This window comes from Ostrea edulis, chromosome 4 (assembly GCF_947568905.1).
Source record: "Ostrea edulis chromosome 4, xbOstEdul1.1, whole genome shotgun sequence".
In the NCBI taxonomy this organism is placed as follows: domain Eukaryota; kingdom Metazoa; phylum Mollusca; class Bivalvia; order Ostreida; family Ostreidae; genus Ostrea; species Ostrea edulis.
In genome coordinates this window covers 24198947-24212314 of record NC_079167.1, presented here as the reverse complement: position 1 = coordinate 24212314, position 13368 = coordinate 24198947, and the positions used below count along the sequence as shown (strand labels likewise).

The 13368-nt window shown below is 36.0% G+C and overlaps 1 protein-coding gene across 3 annotated transcripts in view; it reads left to right on the top strand.

The window, feature by feature from the left end:
- LOC125668670 (COP9 signalosome complex subunit 4-like) overlaps positions 1-13368 on the top strand; it is a 29905-nt gene that overhangs the window by 11518 nt on the left and 5019 nt on the right. For all 3 annotated transcript variants that reach the window (XM_056162308.1, XM_056162309.1, XM_056162310.1), the window contains exons 7-9: positions 4372-4522; positions 5982-6066; positions 9243-9328. In XM_056162308.1, coding sequence (XP_056018283.1) covers positions 4372-4522; positions 5982-6066; positions 9243-9328 — 322 coding nt within the window. The remainder of the gene's footprint in view (positions 1-4371; positions 4523-5981; positions 6067-9242; positions 9329-13368) is intronic.

Below are 13368 nucleotides of genomic sequence, written 5' to 3'. Positions count from 1 at the left end.
AATTACACACAGCTAACTTAAAAAGTTACGGGAGTTTCACACTTACGTGACATTCCAACCAGTTCTGGTGAAGGAAAATTGAATTCTCTATTAACAGTGCAGTTAAAGCAAGGTTCATTTTGTTCTCTTTGAGTCCTGTACATTTGTACATGCTCTTGTTAGCGTATGTAGAAGTGTTGGTTGCGGTGGTAGCTATAGCTAATAGGAAGTTATTTCTTACTAGTCAAACATATGTAGCAGATTGACATAAAATATTTTATTGTGAAAACCCCTTCCTTAATTGTATCACTGTCACAAGTTCACAACACATTCTGATCTGATCTCTTCTTGTAAAGCATAACATCTTCCTTAAATTTCAATCTCTCACAACAACTAAGGGTGTTATATATGATGAAGGAAATGCTCAATCATTTCCAAACAATGAATCAAAATTTCTCTGGAAAGAATTTCTTTGGCCGAGTAAAAGGTTGCTCTGACATGACCCTGAATGGGATGTTGTTAAATCCTTTTGTAACAAACAATATGAGCCAGAGGGGATCAATGGATCTAATTTATTAATTATCTTAGCTGATACCGTATAGCGGGTTTTTTTCTGCAGGGTTATAATTTTGACTTATTTTAGTGGTTAGATAGCTTTCCGCCAAAATTTTACACGCCAAATATGCAACCAATTGCGACATCAGCATTTGAAAGAGAGACAGCTCTTCCCTGTCTGCCAAAGTTTATTCCGCAAAAATTATTAACATACCTTTGAGCCAGCAAATCGCTAAATTTTAGACCCACGTGATAAACCCGCTATACGGTATGCTGTTGATTTGTTTACAACTTAACACTGCATGTATTGGATGTGGTATCTTAATTAGCAAACACTTTCTTCTTGACATGTCATTATGAAGATAAATTAAACACATACTTTTAAATGATATCCAGGATGACAGATTTAGCAACAATGCAAGTTTTCTAATAAGCAGGTGTTTACAGGAAACAGGTGTTTACTTCTGTCAGACAGTGTGACCTGTGTTTTCTATGCAATTTACACCTTGCTAAAATTGTCTGAGACATATAAATTTTTAAAAGAATTACTTTTCAGGTTAATGAAACAATTTTCATTCAATTTCCACATTTTTAGCTCTTCTGAGCCGAAGGCTCAAAGAGCTAATGCTATGGCCATTTGTGCGGTGTGCGTAAACCTTTTAGAAAAAGGGCTATAACTCAAGAACCCCTTGGCCAATTTTTTTCAAATTTGTTACAGGGTATCATTGGCCCAAGGGCTTTCATACATACTAAATAGAGGGATGTGACCCTTTAACAAGGGGAGATAATCAGGAAAATACAAACAAAAGTAGTGGTTGCTAAAAAAACCACTGGGTAGATTATCACCAAACTTACACATAAGGATGAGGATATGTTGTAGATTAAAAATTGTTCAAGGCATTACCCTGGGGCAAAGGGCGTGGTCTCAAGGTCACTTCAAAGTTGACCTAAATTTATATTTCCTTAAATCTTTGATATTTTAGTCATTATAAGGACTAGGATCATCAAATTTTGACAGTTGATGCATCTTAGGACCTTGTGTCAAGTTGTCTCAAAAGTAGGTCACGGTGACCTACTTTTTGAATTTTGCAGGTATTTATTTTAAAATTAATTTTGATGCATATCTTAGACACTTTGAAGCCTATGATATCAAAACTTGTTAGTTGGTGGATCATGGGACCTTGAAATGCGTCAACTGAAAAATAAATCACCGTGACCTACTTTCTGAATTTTATGGCTTATCATTTATAGATATATTTTAAGTTGTTATTTCAAATACCGAGAGGTTTAGAATCATCAAATCTTGTAAGTTGATGCATCTTGAGGCCTTGAAACATATTTATAAAAAAGTAGGTCACAGTGACCTACTTTTTGAATTTTGCAGATATTCAAATTTCACATTTTCAATTTTAGATGCATATTTTGGGCACTGTAAAACCTAGGATCATCAAACTTTGTCAGTTGATGCGTCTTCAGTCTTCGGTTTGTGTCGACCAAAAAGTAGGTCACCGTGACCTACTTTTGGTATTTGACAGCTAAATTACTATATTTCAGACACTATTTGACCTACAATCATCAAACTTTGTCAGTTGATGCATCTTGAGTCTTCGGAGTGTATCGACCAAAAAGTAGGTCACTGTGACCTACTTTTGGCATTTGACAGTTATATTTATATATTTCAGTCACTAATTGACCTACAATCATCAAACTTTGACAGTTGATGCATCTTGAGTCTACGGAGTGTGTCGACCAAAAAGTAGGTCACTTTGACCTACTTTTGGAATTTGACGGCTATATTTATATATTTCAGATACTATTTGACCTACAGTCATCAAACTTTGTCGGTTGTTGGGTCTTGCGTGTGCGAAGGGTTTCGAACAAAAAGTAGGTCAACTTGACCTACTTTTGGAATTGGACGGCTATATTTATATATTTCAGATACTATTTGACCTACAGTCATCAAACTTTGTCAGTTGATGCGTCTTGCATGTTCAAAGGGTGTCGACCAAAAAGTAGGTCACCTTTTGACCTACTTTTGGAATTGGACGGCTATATTTATATAATTCAGATACTATTTGACCTACAGTCATCAAACTTTGTCAGTTGTTGGGTCTTGCATGTTTGAAGGGTGTTGACGAAAAAGTAGGTCACCTTGACCTACTTTTGGAATTTGACGGCTATATTTATATATTTCAGATACTATTTGACCTACAGTCATCAAACTTTGTCAGTTGATGGGTCTTGCATGTTCGGAGTTCGCCAAAAAGTTGACCAAAAAGTAGGTCACCATGACCTACGATTGGAATTTGACAGCTATATTTCAATATGCAGATACTAATTGGCTTAAAATCATCAAACTTTGTCAGTTGATATTTCTTGGGTTCTCAAAATGTATAAACCAAGAAGTAGGTCACATTGACCTACTTTTCTTGAATTCTTAGGATTTAACTAAAGATTTAGAATACTAAGAGGCTAAGAATAGAAATGGTGGGGTTGTACAATTTATCAGAAGAGCGATTCTAGGCCCTTGGGCCTCTTGTTAGTAAAAACTGTCCATATAAATCTGGAACATGAATTTCCAGATTAACGATTTTTAAATTACTGTGTAAAAATTTAGTTCCCACAAATATTTGTATGTAAAGGTCTCTTCAAGGATCTGGATTGTTAGTGTCCGGGTTAATGAGGTCCCACTGTACTTTTACAGTCAAAACTGCCATAGTGACCCACTGTATTAAGTGACTCACTGTCGTATGTGATAGGGATGAAACGATACAGTACCTTCTCGATTCGATTTTCGATACTTTAGTCTCGATTCGATGATTTTCGATTCGATACAATAACATGTACCAAATTCTTTATAATGCTAAGATTTTTTATGTTTCTTTGTATTTATTGCTCTCTGCAAATAAATTCTACATAATGTAAAAACGTTTAACATAGAACAACAATCTTATCACTTGTCCTAAAGCCAAAATGTCACCATACCCAGGATTTATACATTGGGGGTGCATTTTTCAACTCGACTGCGTCCATTTTGATACAGCAAAGTTTACTCGTATGTTGATTGGGCAATTTTCAATTCCATTGGCTATTCAGAAACCGTGTTATCAAGAGCAATGTGTGCTATGATTTTAGAACTGTATCGAACCGAAACAGACCCGGAATAAATCGAACATTGAATCGAGACCACTACATCGCGATGCGACCGCATCGCGATGCATTGTTTCACCCCTAGTATGTGACCATAAAAAGCCCCCCCCCCCCCCCCCCCCCCCAAGACGTTGCCCTATATATTGTACCTGTATTAAACGACCACCTTGTCTGACGTGACCAACGACCATGATTTAAAATCTGATACATAAATACTCTTTACAACAAAATGTTTATAAGTTTTAGAAAATTTACATGCAGTTCATATATGAGATTTAAATCTCATGTAAATGTGTAATATGAAATGCATGCAAATTTTATCATTCTTAACAGATTAAATGTAATTTTTGATGAATAATAAGTTATGATACAACACATTGTTTTCTGGATTTTTAACTACACTATTATTAATTTTATTTTACAACTATTAAAACCTTACTTGATATCCTTAATGATAAATTCCAAATACATGTAAAGTTATTTTCTCCATTGTACAAACTATTTCTGTATATTACTTGCGAAATTTTATGCATTAACTGTGGAAAATAGGCAACCTGTATTAAGAGACCACCTGTCATATGTGACCTTTTTTCCATTCTCCGTTGGACGGTCTCTTAATACAGGTTTGACTGTATATCATTTATCAATGCATACCTGTACATGTACAAGTGTGTGTTTCTTGTTTAGGCATGTTATGCAAGAGTGCTGGACTACAGGAGGAAATTTATTGAGGCTGCACAAAGATACAATGAACTTTCCTACAAAACTATAGTAGCAGAAGAGGAAAGAATGCAAGCACTCAAAAATGCTCTTATCTGTACCGTTCTAGCATCTGCAGGTAAATTAACTGTATAAAATTTAAAACTATCTAATCCAAACACTTGTACAATCTATTTTACTGGGCATTCCGACCCTTTTTAGGCCGCTCAGTAAACTCAGGTGACCTATTGCAATTGGTCAGCGTCTGTCGTTGTCCAACGTTCATCGTGCATTAGCAATTAAACATTTTCAGCTTTTTGATAACTACCATCCCAATTCTTTTCAAATTTGGTATGAAGCATCTTTGGAACAAGGGGGACAAAACTTGTAAATTTCAGAACTCCTGGGGGCCTTAGGAGCAGGGCAAAAACTGCCAAAAATTGACCAATTTTCAAAAATCTTCTTTACAACTGTACATGTGTAAGAAAAACTAAATGCATAGTGATGTAGAGCAGGAAGGCCTCTACCAAAATGGTAAATTTCATGATCCCTTGGGTAGGGGTTCTGACCCCAGGGTGACCGGGGCCAAACTTGGTATGTAGTGTTTATGTGTAAAACACTTAGATAATTATACCAGATTGAAACTAAAGGGGTAGAGGTTTCAGTATCAGGATGGGGCCAAATTGGTCCGTTAATAAATGTCTGTGAACAATAGAAATTTTTAACTTCTTCTTGATAACAACCATTCCAATTCCTTTTAAATTTGGTATGAAGCATCTTTGGGACAAGGGTGAAATATACTGTAAATTTCAAGACTCCTGCACCCCTGGGGGCCTTAGGGGTGGGGGCAAAAACTGCTAAAAAATTAACGGATTTTCAAAAAACTGTCGCTACAATCTCACATGTGTAAGAAAAACTATATGCACAGTGATGTAGGGTAGGAAACCCTTTACAGAAATTGTAATTTTCATGATCCCTTGGGTAGAGGTTCTGCCCTTGGGGGTGGGGCCAAAACTTAGTATTATATAGTATATATGTGTTTAAAACATTTAGATTATATCTTCTTTATAGGACTAATGATACTTTTTCTATAGTCAGGTGATCAATGAGGCCTTTGGGCCCTTTATTTTCTCATTTGACATAGGCCTATGATATTTAGTATGTTGGCAAATTTTATTTACTATCATAAGTTGACAACACTGTTGGTTGAAGCACATACATGTATACAGATAGGTTGACTTTTGTATACCATAATTCTAAATTTTCCACTTTAAAGATGATCCCTAAAAATAATATATTTTAAAAAACTACGGAAAATGGAAGGGAAGACATCAGTTTTAGTGTGCTAAAAACAATTCTTCCCAGTTAAGAGATATTTTTACAGTAAGAAACTCTTATCTCCTAACCTGTACAATAACATCTTGATATTGGGTTTACTTCCTTTGTGTGTCAAGATTTAATGAACAACTGTGAACAAAGGTAAAGACACAGAACAATGATGCAAGGCTTAATTCATACGTTAACAGATTTTTAAGTCTTAAAATGGCACTTCAGATTGGAAGAAATGAAATAAAATAATTTTCTTTTGGGGATTTCAGGACAGCAAAGATCAAGAATGCTGGCCACACTATTCAAAGATGAACGTTGTACTCAACTGCCTGCTTATAATATTTTGGAAAAAATGTAAGGAAAAAACATTTGATTCAAAATTGGCATTGGAATTGTGTTGACTTTCCTTCGTTAATAATTTCTTTGATAATTTAATGAAAAATGAATTAATACTGTGGAAATCGTCATTGTTCGTGGGGGGACGGATGTTCGTGGATTTTGTGGGTCACTCTTACCCACAAATTTAGATGTCCTCGAACAATTTTTTTTAAACCAAGAAGAGTTATCTCTCCTTGTGACATCGTATCGCTTACCCACAAAGTTACGTCCCCCACGAACCAGCAAAATTTTGGTTGCCCATGAACATTGGCCTCCATGAATTAAAATGGTTCCACAGTAGTCCATGATAAAAAAAAAAAATGTACTGTATGTGTATTTTCGTAAATTGAGCTTCTCAGCATAGGTCTGTTCATGAATATATAATAGTATATTTCAATTTTTACCGTAAACTGTGAAGAAATCCTGCTGCTACATACATGTAGAAAGTGCTAAGCAATAAAAACCATATACGCATGTAATGATTCAGTTGATGACATGATTAAATCAATGTGTGTGTTACGTGAATTAATGATGCATGTATCTTCCAATGAATTTGATACAGTAAAAAAATGCTTATAGCAAAGTACTGGGGATGAACAATTTTGATTCATAATAAACATAATTTTGTTATATACAATGAAATTCATAACATGTTTTTAAAACTATAGGGAATTCTAATTTGTTGTAAGCGTGAACTCATTATAAGCATGTTTGCTGTAATCATGTTTTACTATATACAAAATAATTCAATGGATGATATCGTTATTTCCAGTCATGATATCTTTAAGTCCAGAGAGCAAATCTGTAATTGATTCATGGAATTCAATTAATCAATGACACGCATTAAATTAATCAAAGATATCTTCAAGTGAATAAATGCAAGCATTTAAAAATTTAATTCAATTGATGATATTGTTTTAGTTAGAGATATCACTAATTATGTTAAACATATCCATAATTGATTTAATGAGCTTGATAATTCATTATTTTCCTATTAGTTAAAAAAAATTTAATCATTAGTTTCTCAGGCCCCGCTGCATTTGTTGAAAAGGTACCACATGGAATTTTTTTTTGTCAATTTATATTTGTTTATTTTTGTAAATAAGGTAACTCTTGTTATAGATATTTATGTAAAACTTTTAGAAGGTTTTAACAAGATTTTTAGTATCTTTTGTTCAATTATTATTGAATTCAAACTCTATTATGTGCAAGTGGTTAAGAATAATAGAATACATTTAATAGTAAGTAATTAGCTGCAATAATGAGCCCTCTCCGTTTCTTTGGGGGGGGGGGGGGGGGGGGGGGGGGGGCAGACTAAAAAAAATCGGATAGGGCTACATTATTGCAGCTAGTATGTAATGTGTGAAGCTATAAATTCCATATTCCATTGCTTATTTTATATATGTGAAAGAAAATGTAACTCATTCTACATGTACAGTCAACATTAAAAAAGAAAGATAACTCATGCTACAGCCAAGTTAAAAAAAAAAAATTCCTGTCTGCCTCATCAAAATTGGAAATTTTCGGGCTGAAAAACTTTAATTCAATTGAAGATATCTTGAATTATTGATGACGCTTTTATATAAGGAATTAATGCACGCTTCAAATCTTTTAAAGAGAACAACAATTCCACTAAGAGATCATTACCAGCAATTCATTTGTGGATGTATGGAATGGAAGAGATCTTGAATTATATAGTTGCTCTCGCTAAAAGAATTATTGCGTACATCAATAGAGCAATGATTCAATTATTGCGAGCATGAAAGGAATTGATGCATGCATTAATTGAATTATTGCTCTCTTCAATTGAATTGTAGTGTGCAGCAATTCAATTGTTGATGTCACTAATTCATTTGAAGAGAGCTACAATTCAATTTTAGCGCTCATCAATTCAGCAGAATCAACAATTCAATGAATATGTGCAATAATTCAGAATTGAAAATATCATTAATTATTTTAAGAGATCTTTAATTGAATTGTTGCACACATCAAATAAATTGATGATATATTCTGATTGTTAAATACTATTTTTTGGTGCTCCATATGCTATCGCTATCACACTTTTGCACTTTCATTGTCATTGCATTATTGCTCTTCATGCTACTGCACCATTGTCAATACTTTGACATTATCAAGACTGCACTGTCAATATATAAGTTGTTAGATGATTATTTGACATTCTGCATGGCCCCATCTGACTTCCATATTTACATTACAGGTGAGGATTTTGTCCTGAATAAAGTTTGTTAATAAATGATAATTTTAAAACAGTTTGTTTGGGTATAGCCAGTTTATAGATTCTTATTAGAATTTTTCTTGTTAGTATGTTCCCATTTTTAATGTAAACAATTACAACATGTTAATGTAGGTATTTAGATAGAATAATTCATTGAAGTGACTTACAGGAATTTGCAGTTCTTGTTAGCTCATCTGACCTGAAAGCTCAAGTGAGCTTTTCTGATCGCCTGTTGCCCGTCATCCGTTTGTCTGTTTGTAAACTTTTTTCATTTTCAGCTTCTTTTCCAGAAGCATTGGGCCAATTTCAACCAAACTTGGTAAATAACATCCTTTGGTGAAGGAATTTAAATTTTATTCAAATGAAGGGCCATGCCCCCTTCAAAAGGGAGATAATCTCAAGTTTGTGAAAATCATTGTTCCTTGGGGCAGGATGGGGCCACAATAGGAAATCAAAGTTTTACATACAAATATATAGGGACAATCATAAAAAATCTTCTGCAGAATCACTGGGCCAGAAAAGTTTACATTTACATGAAAGTTTCCTGACATAGTGCAGATTCAGATTTGCTAAAATCATGCCCCCCAGGTGAAGGATGGGGCCACAATATGGGATAAAAATTTTACATACAGATATATAGGAAAAATCTTTAAAAATCTTCTCAAGAATCATTGGGCCAAAGAAGTTTACATTTACATGAAAGCTTCCCGACATAGTGCAGATTCAAGTTTGTATAAATCATGGCCCCCGGGGATAGGTTGAGGCCACAATAGGGATCAAAGTTTTACATGCAAATATATATTAAGGAAAATTTTTAAATGTGGACCAAGGTGACTCAGGTGAGCAATGTGGCCCATGGGCCTCTTGTTATTATGTTCACACTGTTAATGTATACAATTACAATGTGTTATTGTAGGTATTTAGATAGAATAATCCGTAGCAGCGACTTACAGGAATTTGCAGCTCTGCTTCAGCCTCACCAAAAGGCAGTGACATCTGATGGTAGGTAGGAGGAACTGCATGAAATTTGTCTTAAGGAGGGATAACACACCATTCGAAATTATCAAGAATGAAAGCTATTGAATATGTGAAATGTGCTGTGGTATTGGAATTTGATATTAAGTGGTTTGCTGTGTGTTAAAGACGCAAATAAAATACCTTAGTGTTTCTTCACGGATCACTGGTGAGCTCATCTAATTTACCTGGCCAAGAGATCAGAGTTCTGTGTATTATTTTGATGTACACAGGAAGGGTCTCAGGGCTGTTGGCAGTGTTTTTGTAGTCATAGTGTTTGTATAATGGTTGTATCCTTATGGCTAGATGACACACAGTCTACACACACACATACACACACACACACACACACCCCTCTTTCTTTCTTTTACTCTCAGTCATTGGCTCAATGAATTATTTCTTTTATAGATATAGAACTATCATAAATTGATAATATAAATTATTTCAACAAGACCGAATACAGTGATCCCCCGTTATAACGCCAACATATGTACCTATGCAATTTTGGCATTATAACGGGGGTGGCATTATATCGGGGAGGGGGGTGTACAGCTGTCATAAGAAATCAAACAAATTTTATCTACTACATCATTGTGTTATTAGATTTCGGTGTGTCCACCATGCTCAGATTTCAAAAACAATACTGCATATTTGAACTCAGATGATTATCGTTTACGTAACTTATTATCTGCTCCAAACTTTGATACCTGGAGGAGTAACGGTGGATAATTGGTTAAGCCTGCTCACTGAAATTTTCCTGCCGTTGATTGATGATAATTAGCGGGGGTGATTATAACGGTAGTTGACCAAATCATACCTGTAAATAGGTTGGCAGATGGCGTATGTGTTATAACGGGGTTTTACATAGCAAGGAAATCGGGACTTTGAACTTTTTTGGCGATATGCGAGGGTGGCATTATAACGGGGCAATATAGCAGGGGATCACTGTACATACTTCATATTGGATAGAATGAATAGATATAAAAATGAATGGGGTTCAAATTCACTGCTACCTAACATGGATAGCTCTACAAATGAACCCATTTGAAGTTGCGAGTTTTCGGTTCGCATTGGGGCAATAATAAATGTTTGGACAGAAATATACATGTACTGGGAATATATATTAGAATTTTTTTAGATCATGATGCAAGAATACAATGACCTGCGCCGTAAACCAAAGGTTCTTATAAGCGGTGGATCTGTAGCTCTCTGGTAGACCCAAATATTTTCCCAGAGAGCTACAGATCTGCATTAGTGTAATTCCGAATTGTCGGCATGCTTCACTCTGCATTGTACCTGTGTGTATATGATTGAATAGAGCTGCACAACAAATCCATGCATTTTGATAAAAGAAAACGCAAAGCTCCTGCATAATAAAATTACATGACAGTATGTACATTCGAGTTACAATGTATCATTTGAAACATAACAGGCCTACTATAATAATATTGTAACGTACAGTGATCTGAATGCGCTCACCGTTGCTTAGAGAAATATTACCATATCACTAGAAACACTAGCTCTCTAGCAAAGCAGTAGAAATTCCCTACATACTGTCTGCTACACTTCCCCCTATCAGGGAAGCTTCATCCCGTAGCTTAGCATGGGTCTATTCTGATTGATTGGCACCTCTTCAGCAAAGGCATCTACTGTTTCCGACGACAACCACCGTCGTCCCCAGACATCACTACGTGCGTACAAGGACACAAAGTCCCAGAGTTCCAGAGATACTCGACTTGAAGCAGGCCTCCCACCAAACATCAGTCAATACGCTGCCACGATTTTGTAACGGGCAGTGGTTTGAACACACTCGCCTTTGCTTAACTTGCGTGATCAAAAGGCTACATGTAGCTTAAGAGCAAGGCAGCAGAAGTTCCCTGCATACTCACCCACTCACTCACTCACTGGATACTGTTAGTGAGTGTTATCACATCAGTGCCGCTATGGTATCCCTCCATGTCACACGGTCTTTGGCTATATTTTTGGCCTCCTGATATGTTAGCAGTTGTAAAGTTTCTTGCCAGCGTGTCCTGCCATCTCTGCCGTTGTCGTCCTTGTTTACGTCTGCCTCCGACCGATGTAGGGTCCCACTCGTACATTCACTTAGGGAATCTTTCGTCTCCCATCCTTGACATGTGACCCAACCATCTCAGCCGATTCCTCATGAGTAGTGTTTAGGCATATGGTTGATCTGTGAGCTCTCGAATGTCACTGTTGCGCCTTCGTTCGCACCATTTGGTCTTCAGAATAATTCTAAGACATCTGGAATCGAAGGTGTCTAGTCATTGCTCATGTTTCCTGGTTGTGGCCCATGTCTCAGATGCATACAGCAATGTTGCCACGATTTTGTAACGGGCAGTGGCTTGAACATGCTCGCCTTTTCTTAACTTGCGTGATCAAAAGGCTACATGTAGCGTAAGAGCAAGGCAGTAGAAGTTCCCTGTATACTTTCCGTTATACTATATTTGCCAACAATTCGATATTTCATATAATTAACGATATTGTGCTTCCATACCATACGTAGGTTTAAATGTCCAAGTCAGCCCTTCTCGCAAAAGTTCAGTAGTCTGTGTAAACAGTTCATTATCAGTAGTCTGTGTGTTAACAGTTCATAACCAGTAGTCTACTGTGTGTTAACAGTCCATTACCAGTAGTCTGTGTGTTAACAGTCCATTACCAGTAGTCTGTGTGTTAACAGTTCATAACCAGTAGTCTACTGTGTGTTAACAGTCCATTACTAGTAGTCTGTGTGTTAACAGTTCATTACTAGTAGTCTACTGTGTGTTAACAGTCCATTACCAGTAGTCTGTGTGTTAACAGTCCATTACCAGTAGTCTACTGTGTGTTAACAGTCCATTACCAGTAGTCTGTGTGTGTTAACAGTTCATTACCAGTAGTCTACTGTGTTAACAGTCCATTACCAGTAGTCTGTGTGGTAACATTTCATTAACAGTAGTCTACTGTGTGTTAACAGTTCATTACTAGTAGTCTACTGTGTGTTAACAGTCCATTACCAGTAGTCTGTGTGTTAACAGTCCATTATCAGTAGTCTACTGTGTGTTAACATTTCATTACTAGTAGTCTACTGTGTTAACAGTCCATTACTAGTAGTCTGTGTGTTAACAGTCCATTACTAGTAGTCTACTGTGTGTTAACAGTCCATTACCAGTATTCTACTGTGTGTTAACAGTTCATTACCAGTAGTCTACTGTGTGTTAACAGTTCATTACCAATAGTCTACTGTGTGTTAACAGTCCATTACTAGTAGTCTGTGTGTTAACAATCCATTACCAGTAGTCTGTGTGTTAACAGTCCATTACCAGTAGTCTACTGTGTGTTAACAGTCCATTATCAGTAGTCTACTGTGTGTTAACAGTTCATTACTAGTAGTCTACTGTGTGTTAACAGTCCATTACCAGTAGTCTGTGTGTTAATAGTCCATTATCAGTAGTCTACTGTGTGTTAACAGTCCATTATCAGTAGTCTACTGTGTGTTAACAGTTCATTACTAGTAGTCTACTGTGTGTTAACAGTCCATTACCAGTAGTCTGTGTGTTAACAGTTCATTAACAGTAGTCTACTGTGTGTTAACAGTTCATTACTAGTAGTCTACTGTGTGTTAACAGTCCATTACCAGTAGTCTTTGTGTTAACAGTCCATTATCAGTAGTCTACTGTGTGTTAACAGTTCATTACTAGTAGTCTACTGTGTGTTAACAGTCCATTACCAGTAGTCTGTGTGTTAACAGTCCATTACCAGTAGTCTACTGTGTGTTAACAGTCCATTACTAGTAGTAGTCTGTTTGTTAACAGTCCATTACCAGTAGTCTGTGTGTTAACAGTCCATTACCAGTAGTCTACTGTGTGTTAACAGTCCATTACCAGTAGTCTACTGTGTGTTAACAGTCCATTACTAGTAGTAGTCTGTTTGTTAACAGTTCATTACCAGTAGTCTGTGTGTTAACAGTCCATTACCAGTAGTCTGTGTGTTAACAGTCCATTACCAGTAGTCTACTGTGTGTTAACAGT